This window comes from Prionailurus viverrinus, chromosome C2 (assembly GCF_022837055.1).
Source record: "Prionailurus viverrinus isolate Anna chromosome C2, UM_Priviv_1.0, whole genome shotgun sequence".
In the NCBI taxonomy this organism is placed as follows: domain Eukaryota; kingdom Metazoa; phylum Chordata; class Mammalia; order Carnivora; family Felidae; genus Prionailurus; species Prionailurus viverrinus.
This window is the reverse complement of record NC_062569.1, coordinates 119,097,381-119,118,667: the sequence shown is the minus strand read 5'-3', so window position 1 is coordinate 119,118,667 and position 21,287 is coordinate 119,097,381. Positions and strand designations below refer to the sequence as shown.

At 35.3% G+C, this 21,287-nt stretch overlaps 1 protein-coding gene across 6 annotated transcripts in view; it reads left to right on the top strand.

Annotated features, from left to right (window-relative positions):
* The window catches only part of ZNF654 (zinc finger protein 654), a 94,527-nt gene that overhangs the window by 56,449 nt on the left and 16,791 nt on the right, over nt 1-21,287 (top strand). For 3 of the 6 annotated variants that reach the window (XM_047876178.1, XM_047876177.1, XM_047876179.1), the window contains 3 exons: nt 13,444-13,579; nt 16,226-16,428; nt 17,118-17,257. In XM_047876178.1, the coding sequence (XP_047732134.1) occupies nt 13,444-13,579; nt 16,226-16,428; nt 17,118-17,257 (479 nt within the window). The other 3 variants (XM_047876182.1, XM_047876181.1, XM_047876180.1) reach the window with 3 other exon arrangements.

Sequence of the window (21,287 nt, the reverse complement as noted above, 5' to 3'; positions counted from 1 at the left end):
TGGCTAACATATATCTAAAACTTCCTCACATTCAGAATCTGACTCTAGATTTGTTTTTCCACCAAGTCTTCACTGTCTGTTTTTCTACACCCTTTTGTCTTCAGTGGCATCGAAAGTGTTGATGAAGTAGCATTTCCTAAAATAATTGATAAAAGAACTAAAAGCCATGGGCACTGGGGTTTTAAAAGCTTAAGTTGGTTTTATGGTTCTGTTTAACCAGCCAACTTTGACTCCTGCTTCAGAGTGTTGTTAAATTACATTGACTGCTCTACACCCTCCCCATACCATTTGCTTCACAAGTAAAAAGTGTGCTCTGCTAGTCTCGTGGATTTTATTCTCAGTCATAAGTTTTCATGCTCTTTAAATGTCCATGGATGCAGAATGACAACCACAGCATGACCATCACCAGGCTGACTTGGATTCTAAGATAGCATTGGCTATAAAACATATTCTGATTTTACAGTTGTAGAAATACAAGAAAAAAAAATGCATCTTAGAATCAATGAAACTAGGTATATTACATATTCTACTTTATACATTCTTACAATCAGCAAAAGAAGTAAAACTACCTATTTCCATGGAGCTTATATCCTTTTGATCTCGGGGTCATGAGTTTGAGCCCCATGTTGGGTGCAGACATTACTAAAATAAATAAACTTAAAAAAAGAAAAAAAGAGCCTCATGCTTTTCCAACTGAGCCAGCCAGGTGTCCCATCGTGGAGCTTACATTCTAATTAAAGTTTATATTCAGTATTTAAAACTTTGTAATTTTCTAGTCCATTTTTCCTTTGATACTGTGTTTTTGGCAATCCATTTTTGAATTTTTTACTACGCAGATATGTATTGAGTCTTCTGTATATGTTAGGCACTAGGCTCTGGGAAAAACAGCAGTAAGCAAAACCAGAAAAAGTGTCCTATTGTGAAGTTTAATTTTGGTATAGAGACAGAAAGACAATAAATCAAATCTTTGTAAATTTCAGAGTATTTTATTTTATTAAAAAATTTTTTTTAATGTTTGTCTATTTTTGAGAGAGAGAGAGAGAGAGGTGGGGGTGGGATAGAACGTGAGCAGGGGAGGGGCAGAGAGAGAAGGAGACACAGAATTTGTAACACAGAGCCCGATGCGGGGCTCAGACTCACGAACCATGAGATCATGACCTGATGGCCGAAGTCAGATGCTTAACGGAATGAGCCACCCAGGCGTCCCCATTTCAGATTATTTTAGAAAGCAACAAATGACTAAAAGAAAAATGAAACAGACCAGGGAGATGGAGTGCTGGCATGGTGTTATTGGGGAAGAAGATTTCAGTTGTAAATCAGGTAGTTAGGAAATGCCTCAAGGAGATATTAAATGAGCACTGATAATGGAAACTGCTGAAGTGTTTATAGAGTAAATGAGTCACAGTGTTTGAATTATGCTTTAAATGTGTGAAATCATAACATCTCTGAAGGGATAATTTTTTTTTTCTTTTGAGCAGGGTTTCCAAGAGTTCTTGGTTTTATATCCTTTTCTAGCTCCTGCTTAAATTCTAAAGGCTACCCCTCCTTTAGTTCCCTTTTGTTTTTAAAACCTCTAGGCCAGTTCTGCTACTTCTGTTGCTGTTGCTTCTTCCTGCTTCTTTCTTCCTTCCTACTCTGAATTTTCTTGAGCCTGTAACTCCTGCCTCCCAGGAGATTTCACCTTTTGTTCCCATTTTGTCCTCCATTTTCTGAGCTGAGCTGCTGCTGTTTGGTGCTTCCCTGCCTGTGCCCTTAGGACCCAAGAAGGGCCAACATGTAGTCCATCATGTGTACTCCCCAAAACCCTTGTGTTTGCTAAGCTTTGTAAATTTCCCAGGCTTCGACATATCTCACAGTCTAGTGATAATCCCAGTGTCAGCTTTTGAAATATTTTTAGATTTTCTACTAATGCAAACTCTATTTCCCCAAGTGGTTCATTACTGTCCACCTTTCATAAAGATTCATACCAGCTTAAGTTCTTGTTCATTCTCCTCTACCATAAGTATGGCAAACATAATGCTGCTCACACTTTAAGATACCTGAGAATCTTGTTAAAATGCAGATATTGATTCAATAGTTCTGGGGTGGGGCCTGAGAGTCTGTATTTCTGTCAAGCTCAGTAGTGATGCCTAGGAGCTGGTCCCTGGACCACACTCTGAATTAGCAAGAGATTAACATTCTTTGCTGGATTTGAGTTAATTATCCTTTATGTCAGGGTGTGGGCTCTGAAGTCATACTACCTGGATTTCTGTTCTCACAGTAAGACCAAAACCTGGCCCTTAAATTTATTCTGTTCTTCCATGAATTTCTGATCTCGTAAAACCTGAGCTGCTCAAGTAGAAATTTTAAATCTTCTTATCGACTGACTATAATTTTCTCTCTACCTTATTCCAAGAGGAAATTCATTCTTAGAGCCAGATGTTCCATTTGCCTGCTTCTAAAAGTTTGCTTTCTTAACTTTTGGCTTCCAATAATTCTTCTTTACCTCAAAACAAAAAGATGACACATTTCTTATATGATGCTCCTATTTCATCATTATTATTTTGAATCTGTTCACTGATGAGCTTTCCATAGCCTAGTAATTGAATTCATCTACTAGATCTCCAAAACCCATTAATGTAATTAAAATTAGATTCCCAGTGAAATGACAAAAATAATATGAGAACAAAATTCTTTATGAATGTTGGAAACTAGGATGAGGCTCTCTATATCAAGTACTCAGGGATGAATCCATCTAGAGCAATGAACCAAACAATGCCTGGTTACCTGAATGTGATTAAATAGGGGAGAGAGACCTGGAAAGGGGGAGACCTTCCAAATGTTGTCTGTCCCCTGCCTCTATCAGCTTATAACAGTGAGGACTGTAAGAAATACCAGATGGTGGGGCTTAGGTGTGGGGCCGATCTCATTTTTGATGGTGCTTCTGGAAAGTGTACCACATGTGCAGCAGAGCCCACAAAACAGGAATACGGATGTGACTATGCTACCAATATTAAAAATGGGATGTATGGCTCTTCATGAAAGCATTCCTTCCACTGAAAAAATGAAGAGACGACCCAAACTAAATGGAACCTGCCCCAATATCCAGAAGTTAGAAATTTTTGAAAAGGGGTGTGGTAGCTGTAGCTTCTCTTTACTACTTCGTGGGTCATTGATCTAACAAATTAAACTTCTCTCTTGGTTGAGCTTGAAGGATTCAACAGAGACCTATTTACCCATTAGTAAAACAGCTCTTTGTTCTAGATATTCTAGGTAAAGATGAATAAAGAGGTTAATACCAGTTACCGTCAATTACATGGTTAAGATAAGACAGTTTAAAAAAAGAAGAGATCAGTTTTGTTCTTTCTTTGGTTAAGTTCAGGGTATCATCCATGAAACTGGAAGTGAAATTGTAAAGAAGGGACCATCCTAGAGAACGTATGGAGGTAAGATATTGTATGGAGATGAAACTACTAAATTAAAAGTATAGTGAAGGTGATCAACAACAGATTAGCTCCAGAAAAAAATCAGTGAAAGAAACAGATCTCTAAAAATGTATTTCCAATTCATAGTTACATGCAGCCATATCTTATTACAGTCTTCAGTTTTTAGGATAAAGGGAAGTTCCTACAAATGCAGGACTCATGTAAAATAGGATTCCCACAAAGGAAAAAAAACCCCAAAAAACAGGCTAGCAATGAATTTCTCCATTGTAACAAATACCAGAATAAATAATGTCTCTGGAGTTTTTCAAGGTAAAAAATACTATTTAATAATACACCTGCCAAGCTCTATAGTTTATGAGAGAGAGCAACAGAAAGAAATAGTCCAAATGCTTACAGAACAAAACAAATACAAGTCTTTAAAAAAAAAAAAAAAGTATGCCACTGATTTAGAAATGGTCAAAATAAAGAACTTAACAAATAGAGTTATTATAAAATTAAAAAATAGGACTGACATGAGGAAACAAGTAAAAATTAGTAGACTTGCTAATATGGCTATAATGAAAATTCTATTAATGTTAGAAATGATTCTGGAAAAAGAAAATAAAAGCACAGATACAATGATCTGGAACAAAAATCTCAGATTATGGTATTGATTGGATGGAGGTAAAGAAGCTAGAGAAGAATCAGGTATATTCTTGGGCATCTAAGCTGAACTAACCACATAGAGTAGTGCCATTCACTAAGTGGGCAGTGATTATAGGCAGAAGAACAGGATATAGAAAGAAGATAAGTTCCATTCTAGACAGAGTTTCAAATATCTTTGGAACATCCAAGTACGAATGCCCAATGATGGTTAGATTGGTGGGTCTACATATATTTTTTTTAACCAAGAATATGTATTACTTTGGGGTGCCTGGGTGGCTCACTACATTAAGCATCTGACAGTTGACTTCTGCTCATGTTATGATCTTGCAGTTTGTTTGTTGGTTCGAGCCCCACATCAGGCTCTGTGCTGGCAGTGCAGAGCCTGCTTGGGATTCTGTCTCTCTGCCCCACCCCTGCTTGTTCTCTATCTCTCTCTCAAATAAAAATAAACTTAAAAAAATATTTTAAAAAGTATGTATTACTTTTATAAATCAAGAGAAAAATAGATGTTATAAAGCTCCCCCCGCCCCAATTTAGGGGAAAAAAAAAAAAAAAAAAAGACCCTGGAGTAATCAGCAAATGCCAACCAATAAAAGCCCTACTTCTAGAGCTCGGCATGTGTTTTAGTAAGCCTGACCTGACCTCAGTGAAAACTATCCTCATCCCTTGGGGTCAATGTATAAGTCACAAAGATCTTTTTTTGTTCAGAATAGAAGTGAGCCTTAGTTAAGCTTTCTTTCCTGAGACTCTACCCATTTTTAATCTACTTGTCCTTCTTTGGGTAACTGGGGGAAGCAGATGGGAGGAGGTAGGTTTACAACCTCCCAAACAAGGAGAGGCCCAAAGCTATCTTACTGCAATAGTGTTGAAAGAGAAGAACAATAAGAATCAAAAGTAAAAGCACCAGCCACTAGAGAGGAGTTATGTCTATCCTGTTTCACTGGGGCAAGTGTTGATCTCTCCTAAGAAGTCAGAGTGTGTATATTTGTTGGCATTATAAACCAGCATAGCTCCCAGGTTTTATTTTTAGCTACTATGAAGTTTAGAACCAACCACTGACTTTCTCCTAAAACCTTTGGACTATATTCCCTTCCTAGACTACTTGGAATAAGTTGCCCAAAGACTTAATTTGGCAAAGTCCTAATCTTAGTATTCAAAACCACCTTTGTAGGGCTGGTTAAGAGGCTTTAAAGACTATGATCATGTCAACTTAAGACAAGACATTTTGAGGGGCAGTTTCAAAATTGTGTGTCCTTATTTTTTTCTTCTCTAATAGAATTCCTCTCCTGTCTCTGCTCAACTACATTTTGACTACATAGGACTCCCTGCCCACCCCCCACCCCCCACCAGCTTTTTCACTGTGTACCGAAACACCAGTACCTCTGAATTCTATCTGCCTCTCCAGCTAGGCTGTTAGATCTCATAGGCAGAGACTACTTTCATCCTTGTGTCTCCAACACTTAGTAGTTACTAGACCCTAGTACTGATATGTGTGCCAACACAAATGAAGGCTAAATAAGTCCATAGACATTTTTTTTTTTCTTTTTTCCTTTTTTTTTTTAAAGAATCCCTCTTAAGAGGGGCGCCTGGGTGGCTCAGTCGGTTAAGCGTCCAACTTCGGCTCAGGTCATGATCTCACAGTCTGTGAGTTCGAGCCCCGCGTTGGGCTCTGTGCTGACAGCTCAGAGCCTGGAGCGTGTTTCAGGTTCTGTGTCTCCCTCTCTCTGACCCTCCCCCGTTAATGCTCTGTCTCTCTTTGTCTCAAAAATAAACGTTAAAAAAAAATTAAAAAAAAAAAAAGAATCCCTCTTAGAGATGTATCATCATTGCTGAGCTCTAAAAAATAAGAAACAATGAAGTGTATTTTCTGAAATTTACCTCCTGGTTCATTGGTTACTAATATACAGTGATATGGGGAACAGATCAACAAATGCATTCATGGGATGAAACCATCAAATATTTACTTGTTGATTCTATTTTGACAATGTGTAGAAAAAAGAGAATTGAAAGGGATGGGGGAAAGATTTCACTGGCTATGAAAGAAACATACTTGACAAGTATGCCACATATTTAGCACTGGAATGAAAGAGATTGATATTAAAATTAAAGTTTCAGATTTTGAAATAATTTTTCAAAATTATATTCCTTAGATTAACCTTGTGTTGAAATGGGTAAAGCTTTGATAGTTTTTCATTATATTTTTGAAACTGTTACTACGAAGATTAATAAATCTTGTATAATACCACCTCAGAAATATTTCACTTTCTCTGTGTATTTTTTGTTTTTAATAATCTGAGAAGGAAACACTTTACCTCAACTGTTGAAGTTCTATAATCACTTTGCATAGATACAAGACCCAGAGTTATTTCAGGCATAAAATATATAATAAATAAATGAGACAGTTAAGCTCAGGGGACCAAAAGCAAGCCTCCAAAAGATAGGGCTGTCAGCATCATATGTCAGGAAAGGCCAGTTTACCCTGACACATGGAACCAACAGTCATCTCAAAAAGTGGGTACTAAACATTGTTCAGTGATAGTTGTTCACACCATAGTATCCAGCTCTAACAAAGATGTTATATTCGAGCATCTTGCAATTTTGTGTTTTCAGGACCAGGCATGTAAGTGCCTTCAAAATCAGTAAGATTGACACTTTGAAAGTAGCTCTAAAAGCACATCAGGGTCATTGAGGCATTCGCTTATCACTGAAAGATGATTCTGTAGTGTCTTAATACATAATAACTAGAATTATCAGCATCTTAATGCTTGAAGTAGTTTGTTTTCCCAGATAAAATATTAGATCATAGAAAATTTAGTTGTAAAGAACTATAAAGGTCATTAAGGACCAGAGAGGACCAGAGAGATACATTCATTCATCTATTCAATAATATTTATTGGAGATTAACTCGCTCAATTTGTAGTATTGCTGGTACTGTGACCTGTTCTCTTGACTAACTCTTTGTTCTCTCTGCTATATCAGATTTTATATTTATTTCTTTATGTGGGAACCTATACTCCAGTAAACCTTGCATACACCTTAATTCTGCTTCAGGGTCTCTGTCTTACAGGGTAAAACAGTAACAATAGTACTTCTCTGTTGGCCATATTATTTCATTTATGATTTAAAAATGTTAATAATAGGGTCATGCTTTCATTAACTTGGCAATTACCAATTCTGAAATTTGGTTATGCTGCAGTTGATGGTTTTCTGTACTTATGATTGGCTTCCACTTGAGCTAAAACTTTGATTGCTAATTTAAGTCACATTTATATTCATTACTTAAGATTTTTTTAAATGTATAAAAATGTAATCATGTCTGTTAAACAGGGAACAATTACTTACACTTAAATATTCATTTTTTTTCCAAAGTCCCAAATGGAATATCTTAAATAGTTCACTAAGTACATGATTGTAGTTATTTTTAAAAATCAAATATATGTAATTTATAGGCATTAATGCATTTTTATAATTTTGAGATTGGGAGTCACCCTGGAAATTGTTGATCCAATAATCCCTTACTTTACAGGTCAGAAAATTAAGCTCCTGTGGAGTCGAGGTTTATAAAAGTAGAACAAGGGCCTAAGTATTACTCTCAACCAGTATGAATAGATATAATCATGTGTTTGCAGTAATGTATATGTCAAAACAATAGTCTGAAGTTAAAAAAAATTTTTTAATGTTTATTTTCAAGAGACAGAATGTGAGTGGGGAAGGAGTAGAGAATGGGGGCAGGGGATCTGAAGTGGGCTCTGTACGGATAGCACAGAGCCCGATGGGGCTCGAACTCAACAAATGGTGAGATCATGACCTGAGCCGAAGTCGGACGCTTAACCAATTGAGCCACCCAGGCGCCCCTCATATATTTTTTTAATGTTTATTTATTTTTGAAGGAGAGAGAGAGAGAGAGAGAGAGAGAGAATGGGGGAGGGGCAGAGAGAGGGAGACACAGAATCAGAACCAGGCACCAGGCCCTGAGCTGTCAGCACAGAGCCTGACGTGGAGCTCGAACTCACCAGCAGTGAGATATGACCTGAGCTGAAGTCGGCTGCTTAACTGACCGAGCCACCCAGGTGCCCCTAAATTTTTTTTTTTTTTTTAGGTTTTATTAAAGTAATCTTTCTACCCAATGTGGGTCCTGACCTCACGACCCCAAGATCCAGAGTTATATGGTCCACCAACTGAGAGCCAGGAGCCCCTAAAGAAATCTTTATGTATAAACTTTCTGTTTTTTTTTTTTTTTTTTTAACATTTTATTTTTAAGTAATCTTTACACCCAACATGGGGCTCAAACTCACAACCCTGAGATACAAGAGCTGCATGCTCCACCAACTGAGCCAACTAGGAGCCCTTATACTACTATCTAAATGCTTTGTTAACTTACATTCTGAGACCTCCTAAAGACTTGCATAGCAGAGACAGGAAGAAGAAACTAATGTGGTTATTTAAGTGATAGCAGATGAAGGCCTAGACTAGAGTGTAAACAGTAAAAATAACAGGTAGAAGCACATCACATAAGAAAAAAAACTGACATATTAGGATCAGTAGAAGTTAAAAAAAAAAAAGACAGTTTTATATTTGATTCCAAACACAAATGTAAAAACAAATAATACCTAAAATCAGGAATGTCCAGACTTCTGATAGCACAACCATCTAGGTTTTTTTAAAAAACAGAATATTCTCAATACATATATATGTATTATTTATGGATATGTGCTAATACTATATACATTATGAAACATAAAAAACATTTAAAAAAATGAAAGTAAAATAATGTTTTAACAGTGTAAAAACTAATGATAGCAGTATGACTTAATATGCTTTATTTTTGAAAAATTCTAACACTTGGTCATATAGTCTGATTTTAAGGTGTTTACTTTGATACTTGGTTTTAATATTTGTCATAGGTGAAAAATTTTCTCAACTGTGATACTGAGTTTAAATTCCTTCCACCCAAATTACAGAGTTGTTGAAATTTGACTACTAAATTTCTATTGTTACTAACATCAATGTTTTGATACTAACCATTTTTAACATAGGACTCTGAAAGCCCATTAAAATGCTCCAGTTGAAAGGTTTTTCAACAAAAAATTCTAGTTTAAGTTTTTTAATACAAACGTTGTAAGTGACATACTGATTTTGGCAACAGCAAACCTGCAAGAATGTAAACACTTCCAAATATTCATTTTAAATGATTTTCTCCATAACTTTCTTTTGAAAAGCAGTAACTTTTTCACTGTTATACTGTCCTCTTTATATGGGCAAACTCAGAATGTTTATTTTTTAAAAACATTAGGTAAATATTCCTTAGGAACTTACCACAGAAAAGAACAGCAAATGTGTAATGTTATCTTTTTGAAAAAGAAAACTACGTAACAACTTTAGATTTTACAACTTTTTGAAATGCTTTGCCATGAGATAACCAATGGAAGTGTAATAATAAAAGTTATGATCATTCTCCTCTTATTATAAAGTATTGTAAAGATTTTACTGTATTTTAAAGGCTCTGTTTTTATAACATTAACCACATTGAAGACCTTTTAAAAATTTTTTGCTTTGATTTGCTACCATAGCTTGCTTTATGAGTGAATTTGATATGGTATTCTACAGTTTTGCTCTGGAAGCTGCATTCAAAATAAGACAAATACTGCATAATGTTTCTGATTACATGGATTTCCATAAAACTCGATTCTGATTAAAAAGTTATTATTGAGAATTTATCTTTTCTGGTATACCTTTCCTTTCTTGGCTCTGTTTGAACATGCTTTTAACTACCTAAGAAGTAAGATGTCAGCCCTTAATAACACAAGGCTCCCTGTTACATGATAAATATCAGAAGAGTTAACTGGTACTGATTTTCAGTACTGCAGGAGAAGGAATTAACTTTATTATGGATTGAGGTAGCTAGTACAGGCTTCTCAGGAAAAAGCAGGATTATGAAAAGATAGGAAAGTATTTAGATTGGTTTACTGGAAGGTTTCAATAGGTTTGTAGGAAGTTGTAGGAGAAAAAGAGTGAGTGATATGAGAAAAGCATAAGCAAGAAAGTACATGATGAATTTGAGACATGGAGGAGACCAGGCTGGAGGATTCATGATGTTGAATAGCTGAATGAGTTAGGTAGGTAAGTGCAGAGATCCTTAAATATGAAGTTCAGTCATTAAGAATTTCATCCTCTGGAAAAAAAAGAATTTCATTTTATGATGAGCTGCTGAGGAGTTCAGATCAAGAACACTGAATATACAGCTTTGCAGACATGTTGGGGGGGGGGGGGCAATTCTAATGAGGTAACAAGTTCTTCTGGAACAAAACATTAAGTTTGCACCACAATAGATTCTGAAAGAAAAGTGAAGGAGGGGGTTTTGTTTTCTACCTTTGGCAAAAACACAAGGTTGAATGGAAGTTTCTGAGGGAACATTTAGCACAGTGTGATGGGTATCAATGATAGTAGACAGATGACTTAATAAAGGATTAGGTTAATGTACAGGTCCAAATTTTTAAGTAAACATTGTAAAAATATATATAATATGCATATATAGGAAAGATAGTTGTGAATTCTGTAGTGACTTAAGTGCTTCCTTTTTCGCTTTGGAGGCTTTTGAATTGCGTATCATCCACAAAAGCCACCATACTATCTAAGGAAGGAGGAGCCAAAATATACTTACAAACTTACTTGTTCTCTCATCCCATGTCTTTTTTTTTTTTCCATCCCATGTCTTTTTAAATAAACCAAAATGAAATCTTCATTTCATCTCTATTTCCTGTCCAGAGCCATTTCCCATAGAAAATGGTCTCTAAAATAAGGTGCATTTGCCTCAATAAGTACACACACACACAAAAAAAACCAAAACTCTCCCATACAATTTTTATCTTAGAAAAATGAACTTAAGCTAATTGACTAATTTTTAATAGAAGGATTGATAGGAGTACAAGTATATACTTTCTAGCATAAACATTTATGAAAGTACACACTCAATGTAGAAAGTATAATCAGAAAGTATGTCAGAGTCGACTCTGGGGTGGGGATTGTTAAATATACAGTTTATCAGCGCTTTCCTCTAGAAATTTTGATTTAGTATATTTGAACTGGTGCTTGGGAATCTGTTTTTTAACAAGACCTCCAAGTATTTATTTTTCAGCCATGTTTAGGAGATTAGCAATAGACCTATTTCACGAAGTCCAATTCTGGGTCTCACAATGCTAAGGGCTGTGTGATTGGTACCTCACCTATTGTGAGACAGCTAGAAAGATGGGTTGTCCAAGAGCTCAGCAGCAGAGCTAAAGCTCACCAGTGATTCAGGGACTAGCATCCAGCTCACCTTATGTCTTGTACTTTTATTGAACCAAAGCCAGCTTACAGTAGTTGAATTTTAGGGGTAGCAGTATGTGTGTCTAGAGTAATATAGGAGTTGATTCACCTTTAGGTTTGAAGTCAATGATTGTTTTAAAGCTGTTATCACAGATTTTTACTATGTTCCATGTGTTTAAAACAAATCATGGCTGATCAAAAAACTTTATATCTTGTTTTTATGAATGCTATATAAACATGCTGACACATGGAAATGTAGAAATTAATTTTCTGCTAAGGCATTTGGGTGTGCAAAGATAAAATAGTTATCCAAAATGTTAAAAAATACTAGAAGATATAATAGCTAACATTTATTAAGTGCTTACTATGTGCCAGGCACTGTACTAAGTAAGCACTTTCAATACTGTATATTTAAACCTCACAACAATCCTATGAAGTAGGTGTTTTTAGTAACCATTCTGCAGATGAGTTAACTGAAGGAGCACAGAGAGGTTAAGTAACTTGCCCATTATTTATTTATACAGTTTTGTTTGCTTGCTTGCTTGCTTGCTCATTTTAATTTGGGAATATTCTAAATAACTTCTAGAAGACACTTATTTTCATGTTATGACTTAATTATCTGTTGACTTCTTTGACTAAATGATTCTTTATCTTGAAACTTGATTCTTCTACTGCCTTGTTCTTTCATGAAACAAATAAAACCTCTTTTTGTGTATCTTAACAAGGAATAAAAAGTGGCATATAGATACTACTTTGGAACATTCAAATGATGAAAGAACATGACAAATAAAAGCAAAGTGTTTACTGCCACTTTGAACATGTAGCCTGATGATTTATATCATACGTAAAATTTGTAATGGTGTATTGTTTAAGCTTTGCTTATAACTTACTAAGTTTTTAATGTCTGAAGGATATTTTGAGCACAGAAAGAAATTTTGGCAATTATTTGTGTTTTAATTGATGTGCCATTTATTCAAATTTTTAACATTGCCAATTTCAATGCCTAGTTTTTTCCTTAAGGCTGTAAGCTCGATGTATGCATTAAAAAATATGTATCTATTTATACCCTTACTAGGCCTTCAGTTAATCTTTTAATTATCAAATTAAATTCCCTGAAACATTTTAGAAACAATACCAAGGTATGTAATGAATCAAAAAAGCATAATCAAATAATTAAATCTCATAAACCTAAATCTAAGAAATCAAATTTATAAATTCAGTCAACCAAGTTCTCCTAAATATTAAGCTTTGTTTACAAACTTGTTACATACTTCATATTATAATCACAAGTCTAAGATAAAAGATTCTCTAAAAATATTTCAAACATCTTTAAAAAAAAGTCCCAGAAAATACATAGACAAATTATCAGTTAATGCCCAACCTATCAGTACATCTTTATCTTAAAACTAATGTAAAGTCTTCATATTATAGGTTGGATTCATTCCTTCAGCCTGCCATTTCTTTATCCCAAGACTACAAATCTGCTAATAGAACAATAATGCAATAGAATTTCCATCTTCTAGCCTTCCATCACAACTAGGCGTATACATTTGGGATCAGAGCAGGGGACCTGTGTGTCTGCCAACCACAGTCTGCATTGGACAGGGACCCTTCTACCTCTTTCTTATAGTCAGGTTCTTGCTTGCCATTGTTAACAGAAGCTTTATGAGCCCTCACATAAACTGAACATTTAAGTTTTACATTTTTGCAACCTGGTTCTTTTCCTAGAAATGATGCATCCTGTAAGTTTTTCCCTTAGGTTTTAAAACCTGGTTCTTTTCCTAGAAATGATGCATCCCTTAAGTTTTTCCCTTGGGTTACACTTAATCCCTATTATAATTGGATTTTCTAAGTCCAATTATGTAGAAACTCTGTAACCTTTGGCATTAAAGCCTATTTGTGTACTGATGGGGTTTTGACACCCTACTTAGGTTACTATAGCAACCCTTTCTCTTTTATAATTTAATAGCTGACTCATTGACCATCAGTCATTTTATTGACAAGGATGATCAAGTTTAGTTTTTAACCCCTTTAAATTCACAAAGCCAAAATGATTTTTCTCTCCTAGGAATGCCAGAATCACCTCCGCAGATATGGAAATGTGAATCTGGAACTGGTGACTCGAATCATTAGAGATGGTGGCCCATGGGAAGATCCAGTGTTGCAAGCTGTTCTTAAAGCCCAGCCAGCATCTCAGGAGATAGGTACTTCAGGAGACTCAAAATCAAAACCAACATTTGTGAGAAGCAAGCGCAATTTTCATTTCTAACTAGAGCAGTAATAGTGATTTTTCTTTATCTTCTAATACTGAATAAGAGTAATGTATTTTCACATGAAGTGTGTTTAAATTGTTATACTAACCTGGCCCAAGAATGATTTTTGACACCCGACTAGGTACCTTTATGTATAGTAATTTTTCATTTATTCTAATGGGAATTCAGTGTAATACACTTACTGTCCAGATGTTACAGAGAGTTTGGTTTCATCATTTGTTATATTTTAAAAATCTAGTTAAGTAGGAACAAACACCCTTAAAAACAACAACAACAACAACAACAACACCCTGCTTAAGCACATGGAATCTCCCTTATACAGTAAATTCTGAGGGCTGGAACTCTTTGTCAGTTTTTGTCACCACTACTGCATATCCTATACCCAGCCCAGTGCCTGGTACAGAGTAGGTACTCAATATAAGTATTTGTTAACTGAACCAAGTGACCATCTGAGGAATGTGTAAGTGAATGAGTGACGAGTTGAATGAATTCCAAGTACTCTGGAGCAGTATTTCCCAAACTTCATCCATTAGTAGAAGTTGAGTTTTATCTCATCCCTGAACGACCTGCATGCTTTGGTATCACCTCCTTTCCAGCATAGATCCACTGTGTTTCCTGTGGGCCAAAATTTCCTTTTGAGGCAAGAGGCTCTGTCAATTACTTCTAGGTAATTCTTTTTAAAAACTGTTTGCCATATTGTTCCTGAGCCCGAGAACATTTTGGATCATCAGAACTTAGAATGTAAACTCAGCAGTAGTGTAAGCAGAAAAAGCATGGAAAACATTTGAAAGCATGGAGAGAGCCCATGGAGTGCAATTATAAGATGGCCAGAAAGAAAAGACAAGACTTCCCACCCTTGTTCTGGTGAGGATACTTCACACCACATATTGTGCTGAGCAGGTTAGGATCTTTCCATTTGCCTCAGGTTAATAAGGGTTGGGGGTAGGTTTTGAGTAGAGTTGAGTGGAGAAGGGGCTATGCTTCTCCAGCTTAAGAGCAAGTCAACTCCAGATACAAGTGTGGAGGACTGTGACAGAGATAGGAGAGAAGATGACGAAAGAGAGAAGATCAGGAGAAGTAGTTAAAAGTGGTGGGCTGAGATAGGAGGTAGAATAAGACTAGAGGAAAGAGCTACAATATATATCATAGTGTTATAGTGGTAAATACCCAGGGCATACAAAGGAGACTGGAACTTGATGTGAGGGTTTCAGAAAGGAGTAAAAAACTGAAGAGGGAGGCAGTTGGAACTGAGGAGGAAGAGTTGTACCATCAAGGAAAAGCATATAGAGTCAATATAGGGAAGGCAAGGGTGACAGACTGAAGAAAACTATGAGGAGCCTGGGGAATGTGGTCAGATGGCACAGAAGCTAGATGAGGAGCTTCAAAAGGAGTGAGAATAGAGAAGAAAGCTTGGGCTTTTAGGCTTCTCTGACTAGGAGCTAGAACAAATCTGTTGGTTGGTGTAAGGGCTGACGGTATGTCTCTCTCTCTCTCTCTCACTCTCCTTCTCTCTCATCCTTATGTATATATTCCTTTCATACTTCCACTAGCATACCTCACTTTGGGAAAAGCTGCTCTAGAGCCTCATTAATATGGATGACTCTCCTCTAGTTGGTGACCATTAAGATAAAGACCAGTCTGAAGTTTATCTTTGCATTAACTCTATAAATCATTGTCTGCTTATCATATGCTGTAAATGGAATTGCAAGGCACATGTTGAAGCCCAAATAAAACATCACTCATAGGCATTTTAGAAGCTACTGATTAAACATACACAAGTAATGAAAACATTTTGATCTGAAATCATGAAATGTGGATCCCTGTTCCTGCTCTGCCACTTATTCTTTGTCCTTGGGCAAGTCATTTGACCTCTCTGAGTCTCAGTTTTGTGATCTGTGAAAGAAGTATTATGATACCTGTCATAGGTTGTTGTTAGGTCTAAATAAACTTAGGTAGATAAAGGTGTTTATATGTTTTTAAGTTGTGTAAAGTATTAATTAGTAATTATTCTTAGTGATACATATATTAATAAGCAATCCTTTTTGGTACTACTTTTGGCTTAATTTTTGATAAGAAGTAATAAAACATTTTCCTTAATTCACGTTACTTTTCTCTATACATCTAAATCAATGTGGTTTTAATGACAAAATAGGATTCAGCCTTTTAACCTTATGTGAATGACAATATTAGGCAACAAAATATAAAGTACATAAATAGACTAGAAATTCCAGACCCCATGTTATGAAACATGTTTCATGTTTTCATGAAACATATTTTAACATATTAGTGAACTGAAAAGAGAGTATTTCATTTTTTGTTAATTTTTTTTCAGTTTTTAGACTGAAAAGAAATCAAAAGATACTTCTTGAGCAGTTTTGGTGTTACTCTTATTTCCATTTTTCCAATCATATGACTGAATATTATTTTCATAAATAAACTCCTACTAAGGAATATGCTATTTAGTTAAATAACCACTTAATCTAATTAGATGCCACATGTTAGTGGTAGAGTTTCAAACAACAAAGTTTGAGAATCTTTTCTTGAGAGTAATAAGAGTTTGTTTTCTTTTTAATATAGTGAACAAATATTTAAGTTCTGAAAATCCACTGTTCTTTGAACTACGTGCCAGATACCTAATTGCTTGTGAACGCATACCTGAAGCAATGGCTCTTATCAAATCTTGTATAAATCACCCAGAAATCAGCAAAGACTTGTACTTCCATCAAGCACTCTTCACATGTCTGTTTATGTCACCTGTAGAAGATCAACTATTCCGGGAGGTATTGTTTGAGATTATGTTTGCCTTTTACTATTTTAACCTTATCAAAAAAAAAAAAAAAAAAAAAAAAAGTAGCCCATTCTTGTAAAATTCCTTTTACAGTAACACCAAAGGTTTTAGGATTACATTATTTAGATGCGTTCTCTTTGACACTATTCTTTAAGCTCGCATTGAATTAGACAATCTGAGATTGACAATTGATGAAATTAACAAAGCATTCATCAATAAGCATTATACATGTTGAGCTTATTGTGTGACAGAAGAGGTTAAATAAAAATAGGAAGCATTTTAAATAAAAATTTAAGTTAATTATTCAGCACTTGTTTTGTAAATACTTTTATAAATTATTTTGCCTTTTAATAAAATATTAAGAAATTAAATGCTCATGTTTGTTGTTTTCGTTTTTTTGTTTTTTGGTTTTTTTTTAAGATGAAAGAATCTTTTCCTAATATAGAATCTATTCACTTACAAGTTGTGGACATTAATGAGATTAAAAGTAGTTACAAATTGCAGGTGCTAGATAGTAAAACTATGAAACCATGAAAATATTTCTGTATAATTCATCATTGTTTTTGTAGAAGAAAACCAGAAATTTAAATTTTTTCCTGAATGTTTAATCCAGACATTGAATGCAACTAGCTTTTTAGGTATTTTTAATGATATGAACTGATTTTTCTTTTCCTCTTATAGCATTTATTGAAAACTGATTGTAAGAGTGGAATTGATATCATCTGTAACACTGAAAAAGAAGGCAAGACTATGTTAGCTTTGCAACTCTGTGAATCTTTTCTTATTCCGCAGCTCCAGAATGGGGATATGTACTGTATCTGGTAAGTGTCCCTAATATGGAAATTGAAATGGTAAGATGGGGAACAAAAGGAGAACTGGTTGGCAGAATCTGGACTTTATGTTTTAAAAAAAGTTCTGTGAAAATGTTAAGCCACATTTTAAAAATTTACTGTGCAAGAAACAACAGTAAGTTGTAAGATCTAAAAATTAAAAAAGACAATGACCATGTGCCAGTAACTGACAGTATAAATGTTTAAAGTATGTATTATAATGAAACAATTATATTTTAAATCAAATGTGGAATTTAGTTTTTTAAGACTTTATTTTTTAGAGCAGTTTTAGGTTTACAGTAAAATTGAGAGGGAGGTACAGACATTTCCCATTATATCCCGATCCCCACATATACATAACCTTCTCCATTATCAACATTCTCAGAAAAAAAAACAAAAAAACAACAAAAAAAAATTACTCACCAGAAGAGGACTTTTTTTTTTTTTTTTTAACCAAGGATGAACCCATAGTGGCACATCATAACCACCCAAAGTCCAGATTCTCTTAGGGTTCACTACTGGTGTTATATATAATCTATGGGTTTGGATAAATATAGTATCACACAGGGTATTTTCACTGCCCTAAAAGTCCTCTGTGCTCCCCACTTGTTCATTTCTTCTCTCCCTCTCCCAACCCTCACCTCTGGAAACCACTGATGTTTTTACTATTGTCATAGTTTTACCTTCTCCACCATATTGTATAGTTGGAATTATACAGTGTGTAGCCTTTTCAGATTGGCTTTTTTCACTCAGTAATGTACATTTAAGGTTCCACTATGTCTTTTCATAGCTTGATAGCTCATTTCTTTTTAGTGCTGAGTAATATTCCATTGCCTGGATTACCAGTTTATTTATCCATTCACCTAATGAAGGACATCTTGGTTGGTTTCAAGTTTTGGCAATCACGAATAAAGCTGCTGTAAATATCCGTGTGCAGGTTTCTGTGTGGACATAAATTTCAACTCCTTTGGGTAAATACCGAGGAGCACACCTGCTGAAATGTATGGTAAGAGTGTTTAGTTTTGAAGGAAACTACCAAACTGTCTTCCAAAGTGGGTGTACTGTTTTGTATTCCCACCAGCAATGTATAAGAGTTCCTGTTGCTCATCCTCACCAGCATTTGCTGTTGTCAGTGTTACAAAATTGGGCCATTCTAATAGGAGTATAGTGGTATCTTGTTTTAATTTGTATTTCCCTGATGACGTATGGTGGGGACCATCTTTTCATATGCTTGTTTATCTGTATATCTTCTTTGGTGAGGTGTCTGTTAAGATTTTTGGCCCATTTTTAAATCAGATTGTTAGTTTTCTTTTTGTTGAATTTTAAAAGGTCTTTGTAGATTTTGGGTAATAGTCCTTTATCAGATGTGTCTTTTACAAATATTTTCTTCCAATCTGTGGCTTGTCTTTTAATTTTCTTGATATTGTCTTTTGCAGAGCACAGTTTTTAATTGTAACAAAGACGAGCTTATCAATTATTTCTTTCATGGCTCATGACTATAGTGTTGTAAAAAGGCATCACCATACCCAGAAGCTTATCTACTAGGAGTTTTATAGTTCTGCATTTTCTGTTTATGTCTGTGATCCACTTTGAGGTAATCTTTGTGAAAGGTATAAAGCATGTGTCTAGATTTTTTTTTTTTGCATGTGGATGTCCAGTTATTCCAGCACCATTTGTTCATGAGACTATCTCCACTCGACTGTATTATTGCCTTTGCTCCTTTGTCAAAGACCAGTTGACTATATTTATGGGGGTCTGTTTCTGGGCTCTTTTCTGTTCTGTTCTCTTGATGTATTTGTCTATTCTTTCACCAATACAACAATGTCCTTATTAGCGTTAGTCTTCCAACTTTTTTCTTCAATATTGTATTGGCTATTCTGGGTCTTTTCCTCTGCATATAAACTTTAGGATCAATTTGTTGATACCCATAAAATAACCTGCTGGGGTTATGATTGGGATTGAATTCAATTTGTAGATCAAGATATTAACATCATGACAATATTGAGATTTCCTATTCATGAATATGGAATATCTCTCCCATTTTAGTTTTTTGATTCATTCATTAGTTTTGTAATTTTCCTCATGTAGACCTTATATGTAGTTGGTTAGATTTATGCCTAAGTATTTCATTCTTGGGATGCTAATATAAATGGTATTGTATATTAGTTTGTGAAAACATTTTAAAAAATGTTAATGTTTATTTATTATTGAGAGGCAGAGCATGAGAGGGGCAGAGAGAGGGGGAGACACAGAATCTGAAGCAGGCTCCAGGATTCGGCTGTCAGCACAGAGCCCGACATGGGGCTTGAACTCACGAACCGAGAGATCATGACCTGAGCTGAAGTCAGATGCTTAACTGACTGAGCCACCCAGGCGCCCCAGTTTGTGAAAACATTTTTAAAGCTACTTAAAAATGATTAGTAGGATATATGAAACATCAGGTTTACCAAGAAATAATGTAATTTAGAATGCAGTATTAGAATGTTTTTAGTACATATCTTCAAATCCTTTTAGGTGAAATCATGAATAATTCTAAAAGATTCTAATAACTTCTGCCTTCCTTTTCCCAGTTCTCATGCGAGCGCGCGCGCACACACACACACACACACACACACACACACACATCCTACCACTTGGACATTTTACTTTTTTTTTTTAAGTTTATTTATTTACTTAGAGCATGTGCACACATGTGAGGGAGGGAGGGGCAGAGAGAGGGAGAGAGAGAATCCCAAGCAGGCTCTGCCCTATCAGTGCAGAGCCAGATGTGGGGCTTAATCTCATGAACCGTGAGATCATGTGACAGATGATCTCAAGAAATCAAGAATTGGACACTTAACCAACTGAGCCACCCAGGCACCCCAACATTCATTAATTCTTAAAGGATAACTAGGTTTCATTTGCCCAACATAATAATCTAAAATGATATGGGCTTATATAAGACATTTTTAAACCAATACTTTTGTATTTTAAATTCTAAAATACATATTTATTTTTCACAAACCTTCTCTTTAGTAGATCAGCTTAACATTAGTGGCAAATTTTAATAGAGTAGAAAGCCTTCAGTATATATTGTCTCTATTTAAAGTTTGTTTATTTTTCTTAAGAAAAAAGTTCCAGGACTGATGTCACTGAAGATAAGAAAGTTAAGAAATAAGATAAACTGCTAGGTTATTTGAATTGTTCATCCTGGTGGTTACAGCATGTTAAAGTTATATATTGGTTTGAGAGTGGTAGTAAGAAAAATTATCCAAAATAGTGAGTCATGAGATATTTGGGCTTTAAAAGGATACCACATTCCTAAGAACACCAATATTTATCTCTTAGGAATCAGTGAAAAAAAAAATTTTTTTTATGGTTATTTTGAGAGAGAAAGTGTGCGTGTGTGCACCCGCACAGCAGGGGAGGGTGGGGCAGGGGAGGAGAATCCCAAGCAGGCTCTGAGCTGTCAGTCCAGAGCCCGACATGGGGCTCAATCTCAAGAACTGCAGGATCATGACCTGAGCCGAAAGCAAGAGTCGGATGCTTAACTGACTGAGTCATACCCACACTCCCTGGAATCGGTCAAATTTAAATACATGTTTTACATGATATGTTTCCGTCTATCTAGTTTATTTCTCATAATAGTTTTTGAAAACTATCACCATAACAGGATTTCACAGAGCGATTTACAGCATGGACCACAGCTATCAGGCACCATAAACGTAAGACATTTCAGTCATCAGTGTTTATTCGTATACTTTCTCTCTGTTGTCCCGATTGCCACACTCTCCACTCTCCAGAAAACTGTCATTTTCATAACCAGTTCCCAGACTATCAGGTCTGTCAAACTTTAGCACTCTTCTGTCCCATGCATCACCCCCTAACCCCACCGTATACACACATAATTATAAACTGGTACACGCATTAAGCAATCTTAAGGAATTTAAAATCTGTCATTCTGATATCAAGTAACTCTTTTTATTTTAAAAAAAAAATTTTTTTTTCAACGTTTATTTATTTTTGGGACAGAGAGAGACAG